Below are 24,045 nucleotides of genomic sequence, written 5' to 3'. Positions count from 1 at the left end.
ATAGTGCTCTGATCAGAATCAGCAAAGTTAGAGAATCAGCTTTATAGACACACACGGGAACTACAAATTTCACGGACACTTTTGAGACAGTGCCTACACTCGAGGTCCATTAGAACGATGTACTACTACAGCTGCCAATGCATTCCCTATGAGAGGATATGAGAGTTAGCATACTTTTAAAATTATCCTACATTAACTGGAGACGATATTGATTTAAATAAAAATATGTTTCCAAATTTATGGAGTGTCTTTGTCAACATATCTTGTTTTCTTAATAGTTGATGTGTTTCACATTTAATTTGCCACTTTAACGAGTTACCCATAATGTTAACACAGCAGAGGCGAGACGGCAGACAGACAAGTAGTCGTATTTCAGTGACATCACTGTCTTTACGAGCGCCGACAAGTGGCGTACCCACTGTAGAGGCAGGACAGGTGGTCGTCTGCCCAACTAAGATCTCGCCTCCCCTAGAAACCCCAAACAACCCGAAAATGTGTCATTGCGTGCTTAATGTCCTCAAAGTCACCCATCCAACAAGCTTTGGACTGAGCAGATTGGACCGGATTGAAAACGGCCACTTTTGCTGATTTTATGGGTATTGAAAACCTCAAGGGATGCGTCTGTGACGTATATACCATGCGACCACTTAAACTTCAGATTTCAGATGCTAGAACATTTGACACACTGATAGTATATTATAGTATATTGTGGGTAGTATATCGAGATGACAGATATGGGACATTAAAAAGGATATATTAAACAAATGGGACAGTTTATTAGAACACAAACAAAATCGCTACAGCCTCAGTAGTTAACCAGTGAAATTACAGTATTTTACAATGCCTCATAGAGATTGCATTGAGAGCTGCAGTTCATCGTTCTAACGGACCTCGAATAGCGGCGCTGTCTCAAAAGTGGGCGTGAATTTGTAGGCGCCCGTGTCAGCCCGTGTGTGTCTATCCACCTGTTTCCGCAGGAATTTACTGGAGCAAAAATCCTTGTGGGAAACATCCTGCGGGGGGACCGGAAGTAGGAAATAGCGGCTCAGTGTGTTTACATTTGCCAGCAGAACGTAGCTGTACTGCGAACGGGCCTTTTGCATGTAGTTGAAGCGCAAGGGGGCGGGGGGCGGGGGGGGAGAGAGTCAGCGCACTGAAGTCAAGGCACAGACTACTGTGTTGTTGACGGACAACGGATGCACGCGTATGAGAAACAACACAAATAAAACCTGGCAAAACAGTTGCGTGCATTAGCGCAAGATGAGGATAAATGAAACATTCAGTCTAAATGTCCAGCAACTACTACCAATACTTTTGTATTTGAAACCTTACATTTCTCTAAATATTATAAACTCTTAGGACAGCCTAATACAAATATAATTTATGAAAAGGCTACTATAGGCTACAGTGAAGTCGGACTGAATGACTGAAACGTTTTTTCTTTTTTAACTCTCTTGGTGATTATCTGGCACAGTAGTTGTGGATTAGCAAACTGGACATTAATGTTTCCTTTTCGCGTGCGAATTACTGGACATTTAGACTGAATGTTTCCTTTACCCTCATCTTGCACTAATGCACGCAACTGTTTTGCCATGTTTTATTTGTGTTGTTTCTCATAATAAGCGTGCATCCGTTGTCTGTCCGTAGTGTGCCTTGACTTCAGTGCACTGACTCTCTCCCCATGCACCGCCCCCCCGCCCCCTTGCGCTTCAACTACATGCAAAAGGCCCGTTCGCCAGCTGCGAACGAGCTACGTTCTGCTGGCAAATGTAAACACACTGAGCCGCTATTTCCTACTTCCGGTCCCCCCGCAGGATGTTTCCCACACAGGATTTTTGCTCCAGTAAATTCCCGCGGAAACAGGTGGATAGGAGACTGGCTGTGGCCCCCAGCCAATCCACTCCCTGTGTCACAGGTGTCAGTCCATTTATAATCAAGGCTTCAGTCTCCACCTCTCACAAACTCTCCACCTCAGAACAAAGGAAAATACAGAATACTACAATGCAGAATATAATACAAAATACGGCTGGCTGTAACTAAATGATTGACATTTAAAAGATATTCACACCTCTTGAAATATGTGTTTAAGAGGAATATGTCTCATGCTTCAGATTCTCCGGCCTCCAAAGACAACAACCACTCCTCTATCTCTCTCCCTCCCTCTATCTCTCCCCCTCCCTCTATCTCTCTCCCTCCATCTCTGACTGTCCCTACCCCTTCCTCTCTTCCTCTGTATTTCTTCCCTCTGACGGGGACTGGAGTCTTTCTGCTGATTCTGGGCCTGTGTCTTTGGAATAAATACAGAGGTACGTTGATGATGTTCAGACATTAGAGAAGCTGTAAGATTCTACAGGATGAGATGTAACTGTTCCTTTTGCTGTTTGGGATGAACACACTCTTTAGTAAGAAAGAACACTCTGCTTTAATGATAATGATATTGATAATGAATGTATTTGTATTTGTTATTTGTATTTGTACAAAATGCTGTACAGGAGACAACAATAATAAAACAGCTTAAAAATAGACCTGTGACATGCAGAATAGTTAAGAAAAACACTTGACATACTGTAGGTTTTCAGAAGCAACTTAAAAGAAGGCACTGATGTTGCTGCATGCAGGTAGGGGATTCCACACCTTAGGTGCCTGGACAGCAAAATCCCCCCCCCCCATACAAAAAAACAAAAAGACAAAACAAAACAACAACAACCAAACAAACAAAAACAAAAAAACATGGCACTCACATTAAACACACATTTGCACTGCAATGGAAATAAGCTCTCAAGCCGTTGTGTTTTATCCTTTTGACAGATGCACAAATACATATGGTCATGTTTATGCATTTATATCAATAAAAATATCAATCAATCGATCACTCAAATCATATTGATTACACTGATCATAATGACCACACTGATCATATTGATCACACTGAATAAATTGATCACACTGATCATATTGATCACACTGAATATATTGATCACACTGATCATATTGATCACACTGAATATATTGATCACACTGATCGCACTGAATATATTGATCACACTGACTGGTCACATGAATATATTGATCACACTGAATATATTGATCACACTGAATATATTGATCACACTGACTGGTCACATGAATATATTGATCACACTGAATATATTGATCACACTGAATATATTGATCACACTGATAATATTGATCATATTGATCACACTGATAATATTGATCATATTGATCACACTGATAATATTGATCACACTGATAATATTGATCACACTGATAATATTGATCATATTGATCACACTGGTCATCTATCATGACACATTTGGGAAAAAGGTTTCAGCCCGTTCAGAGCCCCACTGACTTCCAGTATAAAAATGTAATATTTCAAAAAGTATTAAACGTGAAAACAAACAAACTTCTACTGGACTAATGGCAGTGTGCACAACTCACAACAGGTATGGCTCCTCCAGAGCCAAACCTTAAAAGACTTAACATCGAACCCTGGACTGTTTCTCTGCTGCAGACTGTAAGACAGACAGTGAGACAGATAAAAGTAAAGTGAAATACAGTATGTTGAGTGTGACACATGGAGCTTAACACAGGAGAGGTAGAGTAACAACACCATACTGCAACTGAGTACTATTTATATTTGATGGATTACATCTACATTATAATCACTCAGCAGATCTTCATAAAACATACTGTACTGAGTAATATTACATTAGATGATTACTACTGTACATTATAATCAGTGAACAGCTCTACATAAAACACACTGAGTACTTAGTCATTTGAGGATTACATCTGGATTACAATAACTGGCCAACTCGCCATAAACCATACTGGTGAGTATTATGTAAAAACAATTTAAAGTTTTAAAGATTTATGGTCCAACTTATCTTTATCTTTACAGATCCATGTTGTGTCAGGTAAGTACAGTATTGATCTGTGTCTATTCATTAACATGACAGCAGTAGATTCCATCTTGTTAAGGGGCCAAGGCCAAAGGGCCGTGGACCCTTATTGCATCTCTACACTTTAATTATTCTTCCGCCGTTTTTTCTGTCACGGCCTAACCGTGCATACGCTTTTTACGAAACTCGGTCATATGGTAGATGGTCATGAAAAACAATCAAGAAATGAATCTCACAACCATTGGCCAAAGGGTGGCGCTATAGCAATCAATTGAAAAATGCCAACTTTGAACAGGTACAACCATAGACTGTATAAAAAGAATGGACAGCGTTACGCCCCTAGACTCTACAGACCGTAAATGAAGCCGATTGTTCAGCAATTTCAAATCCGCCATCTTTCAATATCGCGTCATATCCTGCAGAATGACACCAGACCATTATTAGTTGGGTAGCTTGTCGATCAAAAGCGGGGGCGGGGAATGTATGCTATTGGTTGTGTAGCTTGTCAATCAAATCATCCCGCCCCTCCTAGAGCATAACCTACTTTATCGTCAATTTCAAAATACATGGGACCATAGTTTACCAAAACGCATATCATGATGATTGAAAGGAGACTTTAAACTAGCGACTGGAAGCATATAGTATTTATGACTATTTTTATTAAGGTAAGAAAATCTAGTCTAAAGTTTGTCAAAAACCCATCCGCTTGCGTTAAGATAAATTCTTTCTGATACCAGCAGGGGTAAAACAGCGAAACTACAGGCCATTCATATGAACCGTCTCTTCCGTATTGGAGTCAATGTAAAAATCTCAAGCTGGCCCCTTGGGTACAACTCATGCCCTGTTTGACTTACAGCCATGAAACTTCAATACACACATGCGTCTCCTCATGCCTGACAACTTTCGTGGTCTGACTTTTGACCTCTGACCTTTAGATCTCCCACCATTTTGAATTATATGAAAAGCAGTTAAAATCAAACTCCTCCTGGGATTTTTGAGCAATCTGCACGAAACTTTCTACACATGAACTTTGGACCTATGCCAACAAAACGTTAGTGGCGGATTTTCCATAAGCTTTTAGACGATTAAAAATGCGATTATGCGATCGCAGAATTTACAGCATAATCAGCAAAATGGCGCATAATTATGCAGGGGTAACGTTTTTTCAAAAAGGCCGCATCGCATCGTATAATATGCGCATCGCATGATATGGAATATTATTTCGCATATTCACATATTTCGCATTTTTCGCAACTTCTCTCATATCGCATATTTCGCATATTGCCGTATATTTCACAACTTTCCGCATATTTCACAACTTTCTGCAAATTTCGTAACTTCCCGCAATTTCACCGCATAAAATTGCAAAAAAACCCGCATATTTCATCGCAAAATCAAGGATTTTAGCCCGCATAATCAAGAGTTTTAGCCCGCATAGTCAAGAGTTTTAGCCTGCATAATCAAGGATTTTTGCCCGCGTTTTTCTGGAGGGTCTAAGCTTTTATGAGCCAATGAATATTGCAGTTTTATGACAATTATTCATCTGCCCCCAACACATACATGCAGACTCACATTTCTTTGAAACTTTGCAGTAATGTAGAGGGTCATTCCAAATATCACTGAAACCAATCTTACTCCAATTGGCCAAAGGGGGGCGCTATTTTTATATTATATATTTATATTATATTTATATATTTTTTGAAAATGCATACTTTAAACAGGCATAAGTCATGCCTCGTTTGGCCGACAGCCATGAAACTTGCTTAAACATGTGCCTTCACTCATAAGGAACACATCTATCACTTTGACCAGTAAGCTCCGCCCTTAGATTTTCCGCAATATTGAACAGTTTGAAAAATGCTTAAACCCAGGATATCTGAGCAATTTGCATGAAACTGTGTCATCTGTGTCAGCTCCTTTTTCACAACTTCAGGTCTGTTGGTCCAATGGCTTCTCGCTACAGCATCTGCTTCGTAATCTCAAAGTCGACGGTTCAATCCTCACCTCATGCAGACTTTATTTAAATTGCATTGCACACAACATGATTGTATCAATTAATGCATGTGCAATTGTTAAATATAACATAAAATGCTTATTTGAGAGTATGTTTTTCAATGTATGACATACTTCGTTGTGAAAATAGCCGATCTACAATCTCACAACTTTTTTGATAGCAACGCTTTGTGAGCTTGTAGATCGGCTATTTTTGGTACCGAGGAGACATCACAAATCTCTATTGGTAAATGTTTTGTGAACAACTGATCTTAGTGTTAGTGAAACAGGGGCTCGGTTCATGGCAGAAGGCAAGAGTCTATGACTCTTAGCTCAATCACTACTGTGACAGCCTGAGAGTCCGAAGGTTAAGGGTTCGATTCTTGTCTATGGCCATGGGTTGAGGTGTCCATGAGTAAGGTTCTTAACCCTGGATTGCCAGCCACAATCCCTCAGCTGTTGCGAATGCTCATTTGTTAATTACATGGGCTGCTTTTTCTCAAGTTCAATCTATTCTGTTCCTACATCTTATTGTGCTATTGTTGCATATTGCGTTTGCCTTTCATGCCTTGGCCCCGCTTATCGCTGCTTGCAGCTTTAATTTCTACTTGTTTTCTTCTAAATATTTATTTATTATCATTACAGACCTGTTCGGTCTCAGGGGACCAAACAGAGCTCAGCTGATTACCAGAACACCAATCAAAGTGGGGCTCCTGATGATGTGTACCTCCCACTGCAAGACGGTCAGTCTTTGAACCAATCATGTTGGTTAAAGGTAGGGTAAGTGATTTGCTTTGGTTAAAATAAGTGTTAAATAGCTCTATATTCTGATAGTACTCATTGCTATAGAGTGTTTGTTCAGTATTAGGAGTCTCCTTGTCTCTCCAGCTCTTTATTAAACAGAAAATGCATTTTCGTTTCAGTTTCAGTTTCATTTCCAATGTTATCCAACCAGGACAGAGAACTCAATCAGGATACAGATTAAACAAGTGAAATTGGAAGTGATGACACTAAGAAATGAGCAGACAAAATTGGAACTGGAACACTATACAAATTAAGCTTAAAATGGGTACTTTCTCCTGATTGGCTGAGATTTTGACACCTACCGAATTTTTTTTCTTTCTGTTTATTAAAGAGCTGGAGAGACAGGGAGACATCTGTTACTGAAAAAACACTCTATAGCAATGATTACTATCAGAATATAGTATTTTAACCTTTTAACAAAATACTTTTTGTTTTAACCAAAAAATATCACTTACCCTACCTTTAAGGACACTTCTGGCTTCCTGTATGTTTTTATTTGGTTTATGGTATTTAACTTACCCTAATCTTTTTTTTAATAGATCCATTATATGTCACGTAAGTACAGTATTGATCTCTTGTGTATTCACCATCATAACAGCAGTATATTCCATGTCGTTTTATATTTAATTTCTCACAAATATATATATTTTAATTACAGACCCGTTGAGTCTCAGGGAAACAATCAGGGCTCAGCTACAGAACAGAGGACCAATCAAAGTGGGGCTCCTGATGATGTGTACCTCCCACTGCAGCATGGTCAGTCTTTGAACCAATCATGTTGGTTAAGGACACTTTTGGCAAGGCCAACTGGTTCAAATTCAACATTCATTAAACAATGAATGTCCTTTATCAAAGTACCTTAGTCTGTCAGTTCGTTTTGCATTTGTTTAGCATAAGAATTAAGTAAAGTAAAACATGTTTGATATAATTGACACATTCATGTTATGTTAACCTTTAGGCAACACCAGCGTCTATGGAGTAATCCAGCACCCTGATGACTATGCAAATGGTAATGTACTTTTTAAAGATCCAATCCAATGATATTTATCTAATTTCATTTGCGTTTATTGTGAAATATTGATATTAGGAGTGTCATTTCTTTCAGGTTCAAATATGACTTGATTTGTTAGGCCTGTATGTTTGTATTTGGTTCAACGGTTTATGGTATAACTTACCCCAATCTTTTTTTTATAGATCCATTTTATGTCACGTAAGTACAGTATTGATCTCTGCGTACTCATCATCATAACAGCAGTAGATTCCATCTGGTTTTCTATTTAATTTCTCCCAAATATATATTTTTTATTACAGGCCCGTTGAGTTTCAGGGAACCAATCAGGGCTCAGCTGCAGACCAGAGGACCAATCAAATTGCAGCTCCTGATGATGTGTACCTCCCACTGCAGCACGGTCAGTCTTTGAACCAATCATGTTGATTAAGGACACATCTGACATGGCCAACTGGTTCTATTTTGAACTCAAATAAGAAATAAATCATTCATCATGAAACTATGTATTTATAACAAAAATAAGCACCACATTAATGATTATTGTTTAACTTTAGGCAACACAAGCTTCTATGGTGTAATCAAGCACTCTGATGACTATGAAAATGGTACAGTATACTTTTTTTTCATCCAATCCAATAACTTTAATCTCAGTTCATTTGGTTATAATGTGGAATATATGTCAGGACTCAGGCACTCTGATGACTATGAAAATGGTACAGTATACTTTTTTTTCATCCAATCCAATAACTTTAATCTCAGTTCATTTGGTTATAATGTGGAATATATGTCAGGACTCAGGAGTGTAATTTTTTCAGGCTCAGATGCATGTTTTAGCACTCCCTGCTGAGTACAATAACTTGGTGGTTTGAGAGGGTCTGGCTCTCTGTTAATTGTCCTGTTCACAGGACAGTTTTGTTTTCTGTCTGACAGTGCAATCACATGGTTTTTTATGCAGAAACTGCCTATAAAATGTGACCTGTTTTTTCATATATTTATGTTATGTTCTTTTAATTTACAGATCCAGATTATGTAAGGTAAGTACACTATTGATCTCTGTTGATTCATGTATGTGACAGCAGTAGATTACATGTTGTTTTCTACTTAATTTCTGCTAAATTTTAATTACAGACCTGTTGAGTCTCAGCGAACCAAGAAACCAAGAATGACAAAGTTCTGACAAACTGAATGAGAGGTGAGTACACTTTTTCACATTCCATAGTTAAGGAAAAGCAGTAGACAAAATGTCAGACTACAGCAAGTTCAATGACAATATATCTTGTTTTAAATGATTACTGTAACTTTGTTTCAGCTCCGGAGACGTGTAGGACAGCCCAACAAACATGACACGTGGACAAGCGCAAATGGCTCTTCACCACTTCAATTAATGCTGTGTAACATTATATAATTATGTAACCATACAAATGGATCGTATAACCAATAAATGCAGGGTAAAATGTAGGGCTGCAGCCGCTGCACGACACCGGAAAAAAACTCACATTGCGATATTTTGTCTCTCTGTTGTATATATTGTGATTTACAAAATCAGTCACACCGAACTTTGATTCTGCTATGTGGTGGATTCTGCCAATGCTTTTCAATGGGATCGGAGTGGTTTGTTGCCATTCGCGGATCTCTGCTCTGTTCCCATTGAAAAGCATTGGCAGAATCCGCTGCATTTTTTCAACTGTTTCTTTTTTTTTCAAGGTATAATTTTTAGAATAAATGTTTCAGTTTCGCTTCAGTTTGTTAATACAATGTAATAAGTCTTGTATGAATGATCTTTGAATCTGAATAGGGTGCATCAGTTCTCTGCTTGTATTTGCAGTTCAATTAAAACGTTTTTGTTTTCAGGCTGATGTGTAAACTCCTTCCACATCTCTTATACCATCCAAGGACAGCCATGCAATGTTCCTTCTAATTTTCCAATGGTCTGAGCAAAGACTCAAACCCCTGTTTTAGCTTGATCTCGCCATCTTTTTATTGTTTTTGGTTCATGTTTTTATCTGAATGTTTTTAATGTTTTATGCTGTGTTAAATTTTCTTTTTGTTCTCTGCATTTGATGTTACGAAAGGTGCTTTACAAATTAAGTTTATTGTTATTTATTATTGTTGTTGTTGTGTGGTATTATTATTATAGTGTATCCATGCTTATACTGGCAGAAATATTACTACCCAGAAGAAAATGACATTATATTATTTGGAATGCCACATATTTGTTGTGTCACGGTTACATCTCAAACGTTGTTGAAGGTTTGTTGCAAAAACTTCCTGCCTAAGGGCGCGCTCCCACCAAGAGTTGGCTGGCCGCTGTTAAACGCAGGTTGTGCGCGGTCACAGTTTTTTGCAGCCAGCAGATTAAAAAAACGCTGTGACGCACCTGTCACTCACACTCAAGATCGTCCCCGCAGCCCGCACGGCCTGCTGCCTTGAGCACCATGTTGCTTCCTGAATCTTGGGACGGTCCGCCTTCAACTCACCCGATTGGACAGAGGGAGAAAATCAGCGCCTGCCTCCAGCAGTTTTATGCTTAGTCGCGGAGAGCAGATAAACGCAAGGTCTGCGCGACAAGCGGAAAAATCTGCTCTTGCGTGAATCAACGCATTTGCATTGACAATGCATTGGCAGATTCTGCAAACAGCGGCCAGCCAACTCTTGGTGGGAGCGCGCCCTAAGGGCGCGCTCCCACCGAACTTTAATTTTACCTCTGGGGCAGAATCTGCCAATGCTTTGTCAATGCAAATGCGTGGATTCATGGAAAAAATCCGCAAGACCAAGAATCCACGCATTTGCATTGACAAAGCATTGACATATTCCGCCCCATAGCCATAGGTAAAATAAAAGTGCGGTGGGAGTGCGCCCGCACTTTTATTTTACCCTTGGGGCGGAATCTGCCAATGCTTTGTCAATGCAAATGCGTGGATTCATGGTCTTGCGGATTTTTTCCAAAAATCCACGCATTTGCATTGACAAAGCATTGGCAGATTCCGCCCCAGGGGTAAAATAAAAGTGCGGTGGGAGCGCGCCCTTAAATGGGAAGCGTTTATCTGCTCTACGCGACTTGTCCATTTGAAGCAGAAAACTGCTGGAGGGCGCGCTCTCAGGGCGCGCCCCCACCAAGAGTTGGCTGGCTGCTGTTTGCAGAATCTGCCAATGCATTGTCAATGCAAATGCGTTGATTCACGCAAGAGCAGATTTTTCCGCCTCTCGCGCAGACCTTGCGTTTATCTGCTCTCCGCGACTAAGCATAAAACTGCTGGAGGCAGGCGCTGATTTTCTCCCTCTGTCCAATCGGGTGAGTCGAAGGCGGACCGTCTCAAGACTCAGGAAGCAACATGGTGCTCAAGGCAGCAGGCACAGGCGGTGCGGGCTACCTACGGGGAGGCTCCTGAAAGTGAGTGACAGGCGCGACACTCCCGTTTTTTAGAATCCGCTGGCTGCAAAAAACTGTGGCCGCGCACAACCTGCGTTTATCAGCGGCCAGCCAACTCTTGGTGGGGGCGCGCCCTCACCGCACTTTTATTTTACCTCTGGGGCAGAATCTGCCAATGCATTGTCAATGTAAATGCGTGGATTCACACAAGAGTGGATCTTTCCGCCTGTCGTGCAGACCTTGCGTTTATCTGCTCTACACGACTTGTCCATTTGAAGCAGAAAACTGCTGGAGGCGGGAGCTGATTTTCCCCCTCTGTCCAATCGGGTGGGTGGAAGGCGGACCGTCCCAAGACTCAGGAAGCACCATGGTGCTCAAGGCAGCAGGCGGTGCAGGCTACGGGGAGGGTCCTGAAAGTGAGTGACAGGCGCGTCACTCCCGTTTTTTAGAATCCGCTGGCTGAAGAAAACTGTGGCCGCGCACAACCTGCGTTTAACAGCGGCCAGCCAACTTTTGGTGAGAGCGCGCCCGGAGGCAGGAGCTGATTTTCTCCCTCTGTCCAATCGGGTGAGTCGAAGGCGGACCGTCCCAAGACTCAGGAAGCTCCATGGTGCTCAAGGCTCAAGGCAGCAGGCGGTGCGGGCTACGGGGAGGGTCCTGAAAGTGAGTGACAGGCGCGTCACTCCCGTTTTTTAGAATCCGCTGGCTGCAAAAAACTGTGGCCGCGCACAACCTGCGTTTAACAGCGGCCAGCCAACTTTTGGTGAGAGCGCGCCCTTAATGCATTATTTGAATCTGCCCTCATAGGTAGAATATTGCACTTACACTGAAAAATAGAAAATGTTAACGGAACTTAAATCACTTGCAAACTAGAGAAAGACCATGCATGAGGAACAGTTTCATTCACATAGTATTAAATCAGCATTCAACATTTAAAACCATTCATCAAAATCATTAAATAAATAATTCCATATAGATTGTGCAGAAAACTGTAGTTTATGATTTAATGATGCATTTGCACACTGTAACCGGCACATTTCTATTCAGTGCAGGTACACAAAATCAGTGGTGGAAAAAGTACTCAAATTCTTTACTTCTTCACATAAACTACCCATCAAACTTGTACAGTCAGTCAGTTTTTCATAAAGTGCCTCAAATTTGAATCAGCTATTAACAAATACATTAATTTCTATAATTGTGTAGAAGGGGATCTCTGATGATATCAAAGAAGAGGACTCCCACGGCACACTGTCAGGAACTTGCAAATTTTTTTAAGCTCTTTATTTCTACTTTCGGTCATTAGAGTCTGACCTTCATCAGGACAGACTATACAGGGCAGGGCACACAAACCAACAAACATAGGCTACAGTACGGTCCGTCTATGGTCCGTGTACGTTCTGGCAGTTGGATTTTCCTTTAGAAACCACTAATCAAAATCGCTCGTTGCGCTCGTTCTTCATTTGAGCGCAAGGAAAATCCAACTGCCAGAACGTACACTGACCACAGTACACCCTTAAAGTGAAGGTCATCGGACATGCAGCCTATTGGCTACACAAGAAAGGCACTCCCATGTCTTGTAACTCAGCCTTATCGTGTCTCCTATAATTTATCACCTACAGAGAAAACAGCATTGAAGGAGCTTATGGACTCTAAAGATCTGGTAATTAAACCTGCAGATAAGGAAGGGGCTATCTGCATCCAAGATGCAGATAAATATAAAAACTGATATCCTCTCTCAATTGTCTAATGACAAAGTCTAAAAAAAAAAAATCTGATCCAACTGATTGATTTCAAAAGATTGTTTTATCATACTGGAAGAGGCCAAACTTAAGAGCTGGATCACTAAATCCGAAAACCCAATTCAACCAGTCTTATATACCCTGCCCAAGATACATACATCTTTAAAGAATCCTCCAGGTCGGCCTATTGTGGCTCAGACCGACTCCTTGCTGTCTCCTTTATCTGCCTTTATGCTCATTAAACCTTTTGCACAGTCCCTTCCGTCATATATTAAAGACTCCACAGACTTCATTAATAAGATCTCTAACCTTCAAAAATGTCCAGATCAGGGCCGTAGGAAAGGGGGGGACGGGGCTCGCGTGGGCCGCGAACCGGCCCACATGCACAAAGACACCCGAACCGAGCCGAACCGATTTTTTGGCACGCATGTCCCGAACGTGGGCCGGTACAAATATATCCCCCCCAACTGGAAATGGCTTCCTACGGCTCTGGTCCAGATGATGCCTTAGTAGTTACTTTGGATGTGACAAGTTTGTATACTAACATACCACATGACGGTGGCCTTGAGGCCCTGAAGTTTTTTCTGTTACATCGAGATGATTTTATCATTGAGTTGGCAAGCCTAGTTATGAAACATAATTGTTTAATACACCACTTAAAAGGGGCCTCCCCAAAAGCCAATTCTACAGATTAAGACGGTCTGTCATTCTACCGAAGACTTTTGTGAGAAAGCCTCAGATATGCGAGACAGGTTTGTGCAGCGAGGCTACCCGACCACTTGGGTGGATCAAGCCTTTAACACAGCGCTCCACAAACCTCGTTCTGAACTGTTAACCACCAGTAATAAGAACAAAAACAAAAACAATTTTCAATCACCTGTATCACAACTTATTCCCCTTACTCCCATCAAATCAGTCTTCAAAAAACACTGGCACATTTTACAGGCACTGAACTAACCACTGCCTTTCGTGATCCTCCTGTTTCTATTTAAATAAGACCACAATCTCAACCTTGCCTATGCCTATTTTGCACAAAATAAACCAGCACAGTCCATCTCTCCATGAATTGAGTACGTGAGGACCCCAATTGAAACAAGCCAGTAGGCTTTTTGGGGCTTTTCAATTCTATTTTGACCTAGTATTTTGAACTGTAATTCCATGTCCTTTTTTCTCTGCTAACTTCTAAATAAAGTATTCAATCAATTCAATCAATCAATCAAAATCAATCAATCAATCAATCAATCAATCAATCAATCAATCAATCATCCAAACACGCCTTTGCCCCTTAAGGGAAACTATCGCTGTGGTCATTCTGTGCAGTGTAATAACACTACTAAATTAACAGGCAGCCACCCACGGGGAAAAGGTTTCCTATTAGAAGCGTCATCACCCATGTAATTTACATGATTCAATGCCCTTGTGGCCTAGCCTATGTTGGTAAAACAACTAGAAAATGTAAACAACGTATATACGCAGGAATGATCATGATTATCCTGTGGCTATTCACTTTAATGATGCAAAACACAACATATCCTAGTTCAGATTCCAGGGGATAGAACAAATTCAGATGCCACCTAGAGGTGGTGATATGGACTTTCTACTAAAGAGAAGAGAAGCCTACTAGATCTTTACATTACAAACATTGGCCCCTAAAGGCTTAAATGATGAATTTGCACTTATTATGCTGTGATTTGTCATGCGTTAATTGGATGGACTGCCCTATGCAATAGAGCTGTGCTTTTATTTTTGTTGGAGATTTGTGTTTTATACTTACCTTTATTCTCACTGTGTGTTTTTATTATTACTACTGGGTCCACTAATATAATTTCCCTTCTTTTATTGATATTGAAGACCTGGTCGGATGACTTAGACATGCCATTTCCTCTGCTATTCAGAGACGTAATTAGTGAAGCCATGACCCAGGAATTTTTCTTTTTTAATTGTGAATGGGATTGGGGTGGGTCTAATGTGATGGTGATGGGAGTGTCTTTGCTTGTGTATCCATAAATAGGCTGCATGTCCGATGACCTTCACTTTGAAGGTGTAGTCTATAAATGTTTGGTGGTTTGTGTGCCCTGTATAGTCTGTCCTGATGAAGGTCGACCGAAACCTCGAAATAAAGAGCTACCTTTTTTTGCAAGTTCCTGACAGTGTGCGAGTAATCTTCTTCTTTGATATCATCAGAGATCCCCTTCTGAATATTTGCACCTTTTGTCTTACGCACCTGTTGCCAACCTTTGAGGTTGGCAACAGGCCTTCTTAAAAAAAACTATAATTGTGTATAACATTATATTAAAGGGATATTTCACTTTAAAAAAAACTTTTGGTCATTTTATCGTCTACTCATGCTTTTGTGAGCCCCCCAGACCGTTTTTAAATTGCTTGATTCAGTATTTAGATATTTGATATTCATTTTATCAGACACGCCCCCTTCCTATACAAACCCATTATAACTTCAAACTCCATTTTTAAAGATTTTTAAAGAATGTTAGATTTGTCAAAAACACCCGTCCTTGGTTCTGGTGACTCTCCCTGCCCTCCTAATACGCGAGGGGGCCGTGTTTTTTCGATAACTTTTTTCATTTATTTGTAATATCTTTTTTGGAAAATGAAAATATATATATACATTAAAAAAATCTAATAAAATAAATGAAAAAAGTAATCGAAAAAACACGGCCCCCTCACGTATTAGGAGGGCAGGGTGAGTCACCAGAACCAAGGACGGGTGTTTTTGATGAATCTAACATGTTAAAAATGGAGTTTGAAGTTATAATGGGTTTGTATAGGAAGGGGGCGTGTCTGATAAAATGATTATCAAATATCTAAATACTAAATCAAGCAACTTAAAAACGGTCTGGGGGGCTCACAAAAGCCTGAGTAGACGATAAAATTACCAAAAGTTTTTTTGAAAGTGAAATATCCCTTTAACTAATCATAGTTATAATGTAACTATAGTGCAATATCAACTATAGTGTAATAGGGCAACAGGCAACTTAATGTTAAGTGTCATCCACCAAGTTTAGGACTACTTCACCCATTTTCAAACTACAGTATCTTCATATAATTGGTCCTCACAAATGCTCATTATAAGACGCTATTTCTACTTGGTCTGAAAAATGTATTTTAACCAATGACCCGGGGATACATAATGTGAATAATTCTTCCTCCTCAGCTTTTCCTAGAAGGACAGACAACCAGCTATCAGGCTTACAAGCGATTCAGAATCGGAATCAATCTACTGGTAAAGAACGTTTGTCAATATGCTCACACAGTGCAGTTCAGAACAAGAGATTACTAGTCCAGTGGCGGACAAAGTTCTCAACCTAGTACTTGAGTGAGTCAAAGTACAGATAGCCTTCTACTCCTTTTCAAATATTAGCAACTACAAGTGAAGGTTGATCATGCTCAGTCAAATGTGTGCTTGAGTTACAGTAGAGTTACAGTAGCCTACTGGAGCACTTGCTCTTAAAAATTGTATTAGAATTTGAGTACTTTTTCCACCACTGATAATATGATAGTCTTGATCAAGCTCTGGTCCACAATGGAATCTTTCTATTGACAAGATCTGTAGGGGGCGCAGTGGAGTAACTAAGTATTCAACTACAAATTAAAAAGCATTTGCTTTTTAATATCAATGCAATGCTGTAAGATTCTATCAATAATAGTGAAAAGGGCAGATCTAAGCTCACATGTTGTACTACAACGTGTTGTGAAATTGTACACTTGCTATTTTTCAGTATATTTGAAATAGAGCTTAAGTAAATCAATCCATAATTCATTCACCCCTCTGCCCTTCCTAGAAATGGAGTTAAATACAAAAATACTAAGTGCAGAAAGCAGATAGGCTACTCAGACATTTTACTGATAGCCTACTCAAGTAAATGTAGACTTAGACGTATACTTCATTACTGTCCACCAGTATGTCTCGTAATGTCGCTGTGTCATTGAAATGTACAGTAGATACATTTCTGCTTCTTCTAGAAGTGGAACACGGTAAAACAGCAGCAACACAGTGACCTCTACTGGAAATACAATGTATAGGTCAAACTGTGAAGTCTGAAACCTAGCCCTGAAACATGACTGTCATACTATGACAGTCATGGACCCACTTGTACCTGGTTTTCAATTTGTTTTACATATACAACTCTCACATGTACATAAACGTTCAAATTTCAAATATACAAGTTGAGCCGGACTACGATAAGTACCCGTATCTCCCGTATTGTTCAATAAAAAGCATTTGAATCCAATCGGCGGCCATTTTCTAGCCTGGTAAACCCTCCCTCCAGAAATCTCATTTGTATTTTATCTCCTGGAATCAAATGGAAATGAGATTTCCGGAGGGAGGGTTTACCAGGCTAGCCATTTTCTACAATTGTATTTGTTTGTAATGTATCAGAGTGCAATACACCTCCCAACCGGTAGTGTCGCATAGTTGAAAGCATCTGAGAAAATTCGGAGAAAATGGCCGGCGATCGGATTAAAAAGCTTTTTATTGCACAATACGGAATATACAGGTAATTAAACCTTTGCCGGCTCAACTTGTTACATCTGTGGCATGGAAGTCAGCACTTTATATTTGTAATCTGAACGTATATGTAGATGTAGCAGTTGTAGATGTAAAAAACTCAAAAAACAGGAACAAGTGGTTGACGCTTGTGACAGACGAGCGCCATGTGAACCATGGCTAGTGGAAACCGAAAGTAAAATGACAAGATCATTATTTGAAGGAGAGATCATGTCGGCTCCAAATTTCCAAGTCAGTGTTTTTACTGTGAAGTCGTCGATGTGGATTTATTTCCATATCTTCCTGGTAATATGGACCAGCTGCTACATCACATCTGTGACAGGTAACATTAACTTTACATTAATAACGTAAACGTCATTTACTGCGGAGTTACCGACGGGGAAGGGTGGGGCTGCAAAAGTTGAGTAGGCCGGAGTGGGTAATAAGTTAACGATAATGATATGTTTTCTTAAACGACTCATTTTCATATGTTTCGGTCTGCAATTGAATGCTGTGTTCTGATGCTGAAAAAGTGAACAATAAACTAAATTAAACATATGTCGTCCTCATCACAGGAAAGGAAACAGCCTACTTACAGTGAACGACAGAGTAAACAGGCCTACGTTAGCTGTAGTATACAACCCTCGTAGACGTATTTATGATTCTGACGTCTTCAATCTACGAGAGTTGTAGGGTTCACGCCCCATGGAGACCTGGACTTTCTGCACTATGCCACGTAGACACTCTAAACATGTACAAATGTGAAAATAAAGGTGCTTACCCCCAAGCCCCAAATGTTAACTGGCTCTACGGGGTAGTAGTTTAATGTAATAATCCATATCTTTCAATAAAGAAGTGTTTTAATGCCGTCTGTGGCCGATTCTGTCGGAAGTTCCCAATGGGCGGTAGTGACGGGGCGCATCCGGTGGAACCCGGAATTACACTAAATGTAAACAGGAAGTAAACGAGGGTGAAAAAATGGCGTTCGGCCACAGACGGTATTAAAACACTTATTTATTGAAAGATATGGATTATTACATTAAACTACTACCCCGTAGAGCCAGTTAACATTTGGGGCTTGGGGGTAAGCACCTTTATTTTCACATTTGTACATGTTTGGAGTGTGTACGGGGCATGGTGCAGAAAGTCCAGGTCTACATGGGGCGTGAACCCTACAACTCTCGTAGATTGAAGACGTCAGAATCATAAATACGTCTATGAGGGTTGTATACTACAGCTAGGCCTACGTAATCATGTTAGATAGAGTGTTTGTTTGGGGTAGATATGTTATCTGACTTTTTCAGAGTCTGACTTTGACTTTAAGTCAGACTTATACATTATAATATGCAGTGGTGGAAAGTAACTAAGTACATTTACTTAAGTACTGTACAATTTTGAGGTATTTGTACTTTACTTGAGTATTTCCAATTTCCAGTACTTTTACTTCTACTCCACTACATCTCAGAGGCAAATATTGTACTTTTACTCCACTACAATTATTTGAAAACTTTAGTTACAAGTTACTTTTCAGATTTAAATTATGATATTATGAAACATGCATTAACCACTTTAGCCCTATTTTATACATAGGCTATTTAAAAACAAGCTCACAACGCGCCGTATCGCGACGCGTTGTGAGCTCGTAGATCTGCTATTTTCAAATATTTTAGTACTTTTAATTTTGATACTTTAAGTACATTTTGATGCCAATACTTTTGTACTTTTACTCAAGTAAATTTTGAATTCTGGACTTTTACTTGTAACAGAGTATTTCTATATTGCAGTATTGGTACTTTTACTTAACTAAAGAATTTGAGTACTTTTTCCACCACTGATAATATGATAGTCTTGATCAAGCTCTGGTCCACAATGGAATCTTTCTATTGACAAGATCTGTAGGGGGCGCAGTGGAGTAACTAAACATTTTTCCATCCTGTGGAATATTTTATTTTCTGGCCAAAAAGTTTACTTTAGACGGGAGGTGAGAGGCTCCGAGTGTTCCCACTAAGAAAAGTAGGCTTTAAACATTTTAAAACCATCTTTGTTTTGGTGAGTAGCGAAAGTGTATTTTTTATGGCAATGGCTGAAAAGTCGCATAGCGTTAAGGAGAACTCCTTCTAACGCGAGCCTATAGACCAGAGTTTGTCTTGATCCAAGGCTGGGTCTCTCCAGATCTTTAGTAAACAGAAAATGCATTACCAGGTCAATTTGATCTAACCAGGAGAGATACTCATACAGAATACAGGGTAAAATGCAGACTAATTTAGAACTGGAATAGGGCAGGCCTACTATAAAATTGAAGCTGATGAATGCTGCTGCATACTGCATGTGCAGGTTTTCCTGACCTGTACTAATGGGTTTTGTCAAATTGTCTCCATATGAATTTTTCAACTTGGGATTGAACTGGTGAGGTGGGAGCGGCTAGCTTTGGGAGTGCTCTTGTCTTACTTGTCTGCATGAATGTACTTTTTGTATTGTATGCCCTGTTCACTTGTGCTGCTTAAGGACCCCCTCGAAAATGAGATGGTGCATCTCAAGGGGTTTATCCTATAATAATGGGTACTCTCCCGATTGGCTGAAATTGGCAACACACCTGAAAATGTATTTTCTGTTTATTCAAGAGATGGATTGACTTTTTTTTATGAAAAAGTGTGTTTAAATTAAAAAAAAACACTTACACTACCTTTAAAGATTAATATCACTATACACTAAAACTATTTTGTTTTGTTTTAAGGACAATCTCAGGTGATTGGGTCTTCTCAGGCCGTGCGGGCTAAAGTGGGGGATGATGTGGTCCTTCCATGTCACATTGAGCCATCTGTCAACGCGGCCAAGATGACAGTGGAGTGGTCGAGACCCGACTTGAAGTTGGATTTCGTGCATCTCCTCCAAGATGGACATGAGAGGTCTGAGGATCTGAACCATTTTTACAAACGGAGGACGTGCCTGTTTCCTGAGGAGCTGCCTCGTGGCAATATCTCAATGAAACTGTCCAGGGTGCAGCTCTCAGACGAGGGGACGTTCAAGTGTGATGTTCCGACCCTGCGTAGCAGCAGTTTGATTCAGCTCACTGTTGGTAAGTCGTAGGAAGAAGTAAATTATTAAACCGTTTTTGAGAAGCCAATACACCTTTTTAAATGCTAAATCCCTTACACATCATTGTCATCTCTGTATGACAGGGCAGGTCTGACTTAACTATCCCATCGTAGAAGGCCTCATTGGCACATTTTCCTTTATAAACCATTATTGGGCTACTTCCTTGCTATCTAAACTGCCTTTTTAATTTAAAAGTAAAAAATCGTACAATCTCCGCTTGCTGAACCTGCCACTTCTTACCATCCCTAATCCATCAAACGGAATTTTGGAGGATGGCTTTTAGTTAATGTTCCATCGCTCTTTAATGCCTTCAGAAACCTCTGTAAACATATCATACGGTAAGACTGTGTTCAGTCTAAGACTAATAGTATGGTGCATTAAAGTAGAAATATTTCCTTTTGTCAGACTAGTATCTATTATTATTAGGGGCCGTTCGTTAATTATCAAAGGGGAGGTATGGTACTAAACAGAATTTTGTATTTAAAAAATATTTTATTTTTCATACGTGTTAATACTCACCTATGTTGTATATCAAGTGTACCCTGGCCTGTATGGGGACTCGACTTGGTATCTCCCCCACTTCTGTTTATGTCCCACCAAACCGTTCATTCATTGGACGCAGTGAACCACAGTTAAAGGAGAGATCCGGACATTTTAAGTGTTATCTTTGATGTGTCGCTCACTCACCATCATTGAAATGGACGTTGAGTTATTCCAGAGAGTCCCCTGTCGTGCAGTCTGGCGACCCCCTCCGTGGCATAATGGTAGCCCGTGTAAGAGTGAAAATCGTCTATTATAACCGATGCAAAGTTAGTTTTTTCTCTACCACTGCTCATTGTGGAGTCTCATGATACTCAAACATGCACTGAAAGTCGCGCACGAGCTATCGTTCGTGCAGAACGAGACGACACTGAATGCTTGTTTCTTCCACAGACGCCAGGTTCTGTGAGAGCCGGATCTCTCCTTTAACGTCTGTACCGGGCTCATATTCTTCACAGTCTGTACAGTAAAGACACCTGCCTTTCATTGCGATTTCAAGCGCACCTTGATGGGAACCAGCGGCTGCTTTCATGTTCTTTCACCCCTGGTTAAAGGCAATGGTTCAATCCAGAGTGATTTGATAGGTCGTAACCCATATAACTACAGTATGTCGTAGCCACAGTGGGTCGGACCAAAATTACAACAAGATAGGGGGAGAGAAAAGTTTCGGGAACCAGCAGCAACAAGGGAAAGGCAACGCACATTGCAGAGGCATATGAACTGATTTTGCTGCTCATAAAAGATATAGCAGGAATTATGTTGAACAGTAAATAGCGGGTGGCCCTTAAAAGAGCCGTTTTGGGTGTTTTTGTAACCCAGAGAGGACACAAAATGGACCCTCATGGCTGTCACTGGTCCATTTGGTTACACTCCCAGATTTAAATGAATACCGGTAAATTAACACTGGAGGGGTCCTCCATCGGCCCGATGATTTTATATCTGTTATATGTGCTTGCAAACAAAACTATTCCGTCAACACTGTGTTCATTTACACCCGAGTCCCAAGTGGAGGTGACATCTTGCCCGGGTGGTCCTGCTCAATCTTCCCAGGCAGTAAACTCAAGCTGCTGGCTGCATGGGAATGAGGTAAAGGAGAGAGACAGAGAAAGAGAGAGCGAGAGAGAGAGAAAAAAGCTCACGCCCGACTCAGGGTTTTTGACAGCTTGGTTGTAAACGATAATTACATTTCATGAAAAGTAGAACATAGCTCAATCTTTCTTTTGTTTGGGATGTTTTTGTAACCCAAAGAGGGCACATAATGGAACCAGATGGACCCCCAACGTCAAATACGGCGCTAATTCACCCATAATAAACGTTGGAAAAGAAGTTGGTGTGAATATAAAAGAAATAGGGGTCAAGAAAAAAACGTAAATGAAATCACATCTGCACCATACCCCCCCCTTAAATAAATAAACAAATGGTCCCTTGCTGATGAGTTTCTCAATGATGAATACACAGCAACACTGTCTGACAACAGTATGTCTACTTTAATACAGCGCAATGTTACTTTTATTAGCCTCTATAATATTGTTTGAAGTTTTTGGTAGTTATTTCATAATGCAGGTTTGTGATAAGCAATGTGTCATTACTGTAGCAATATTTACATGCAACCATTTTGTTGCAGAATCAGATTCAACCTTATTTTTACATCACAGGTTTACAAGTTTAAAGAAGTGGGTGAAATAATTTTTTGTGCAAGCTCCATTGTTTGCTTGTTTTGGGGTTTTTTTTTTCAAAAAGAAAAAGAATGGGGGGGGGGGTGGGGGGGGTGCAGGAAGAGCGAGGAGGAAAACAATCAAACAGTAGATAATGTCAAGGAGAGGCAAAAATCTAAGCACATTTTGCCTGCTATATTTGCACATCTGTTTTGTATTTAACATTTTACAGGTTCAGTTAGCCATATAGCATCTGTCACTGTCATCCCTTGTGGTTACTATAGTTGTACTGCAGTTATGTACCTAATAATGTTTGGTCAATATACTGTAACTGTACCCACGATTTGCCAACCAATGAGCAACCATTTGCCAAAACTATGTGCTTTGAACCTTGGCTAAGTAGCCATCTTGTCAACATGTAAATAACAAACAACTTACTAGGGCCAGGCGATGACTTCAAATCCATAATTACAATTATTTCAAACTTTGGCTTGGATTAAGATTAATGAATGATTATTTTATTTACGCTTTTTTTTACACTGCACTCTGACAAGGTATGTACTGTAAATAGTGTAAGTGCAACAGTTAATCACACTGTATTGATTTAATCGATTTTAATAAATAAACGGCAAAACTAGCAGATCTACAAGCTCACAACACATCACGATCGGACGTGTTGTTAGTTTGCTATTTTTGCACGACATTGTTGTACAATATAGTCCAATATAGGGCTAAAGTGGTTAATCAGACTAATTGATTTAGTCTATCATAAAAATAAATATTTTATATATGTATTTCTTTATTTCTTGTATATCGTTGATATACAAGAAATAAATAAACGCTACTCCTCGATTATTTGATTAACTGACATGAGCAAGATTAAGTCAGTGAGAGGTTCTAAATATCGGTTTCTATACATTATTGGTTAATTGCCCAGCCCTACAACTTACAATGTCAACAACTATATCAGGTTGTCATTTCATCACATTTCACTACTCTGGACTCAGAATAAAGGAGAAGGTCTTTCTCAGGGCTCCTTCATAGGCAAAGGAAAGGTACATTTATCCAGAGTGACTTACTGTACTGTACCATGCAGGACACATGACTGTTAATGGAGATCAGGCAGGACACAAACCTGTGAGCTGTGGGCCACAGGACAGTGCCTAGAACCATTTTAACACCACTGTTGATTTGCTTGACTTCATTTTACTATGTTGACAACAGCTTTGTCATGTTTCAATGTCTTTCAGAGGATATGACTAAAACTGACAGTAAGACAGAGGGTGGACTCACTGGAGGAGCGAGTGCAGGGATTGCGATTATAGTGACTGTCATATTGGTGGCAGCAATACTGGGATGTTTGTATTGGAAAGGCCGTTTGGATTTCTCTGGGAAAAAGCAGAATAAACTAGGTAAGTCTTGAAC

General features: G+C 40.0%; 2 protein-coding genes across 13 annotated transcripts in view; both read left to right on the top strand.

Annotated features, from left to right (window-relative positions):
- Window positions 1-9,319, top strand: part of LOC308101185 (Fc receptor-like protein 5) — a 223,304-nt gene extending 213,985 nt beyond the window's left edge. For 4 of the 10 annotated variants that reach the window (XM_080450567.1, XM_080450563.1, XM_080450568.1 and 1 more), the window contains 12 exons: window positions 2,112-2,306; window positions 3,908-3,923; window positions 6,546-6,643; window positions 7,244-7,259; window positions 7,363-7,460; window positions 7,663-7,713; window positions 7,899-7,914; window positions 8,016-8,113; window positions 8,268-8,318; window positions 8,732-8,747; window positions 8,842-8,905; window positions 9,023-9,319. In XM_080450567.1, coding sequence (XP_080306693.1) covers window positions 2,112-2,306; window positions 3,908-3,923; window positions 6,546-6,643; window positions 7,244-7,259; window positions 7,363-7,460; window positions 7,663-7,713; window positions 7,899-7,914; window positions 8,016-8,113; window positions 8,268-8,318; window positions 8,732-8,747; window positions 8,842-8,890 — 704 coding nt within the window. In that variant the 3' untranslated portion in view covers window positions 8,891-8,905; window positions 9,023-9,319. The remainder of the gene's footprint in view (window positions 1-2,111; window positions 2,307-3,907; window positions 3,924-6,545; window positions 6,644-7,243; window positions 7,260-7,362; window positions 7,461-7,662; window positions 7,714-7,898; window positions 7,915-8,015; window positions 8,114-8,267; window positions 8,319-8,731; window positions 8,748-8,841; window positions 8,906-9,022) is intronic. The other 6 variants (XM_080450565.1, XR_013934499.1, XR_013934500.1 and 3 more) reach the window with 6 other exon arrangements.
- An 8,228-nt stretch (window positions 9,320-17,547) lies between these two features.
- The window catches only part of LOC308102098 (uncharacterized protein), a 73,787-nt gene continuing 67,289 nt past the window's right edge, over window positions 17,548-24,045 (top strand). For all 3 annotated transcript variants that reach the window (XM_080451700.1, XM_080451701.1, XM_080451699.1), the window contains exons 1-3: window positions 17,548-17,672; window positions 20,064-20,405; window positions 23,871-24,032. In XM_080451700.1, coding sequence (XP_080307826.1) covers window positions 17,561-17,672; window positions 20,064-20,405; window positions 23,871-24,032 — 616 coding nt within the window. In that variant the 5' untranslated portion in view covers window positions 17,548-17,560. The remainder of the gene's footprint in view (window positions 17,673-20,063; window positions 20,406-23,870; window positions 24,033-24,045) is intronic.

The sequence above is a fragment of the Gymnoscopelus braueri genome, assembly GCF_963280865.1.
Source record: "Gymnoscopelus braueri genome assembly, chromosome: 15".
In the NCBI taxonomy this organism is placed as follows: Eukaryota; Metazoa; Chordata; class Actinopteri; order Myctophiformes; family Myctophidae; genus Gymnoscopelus; species Gymnoscopelus braueri.
The sequence above is the reverse complement of the archived record's forward strand: the minus strand, read 5'-3'. Positions and strand labels throughout refer to the sequence as shown.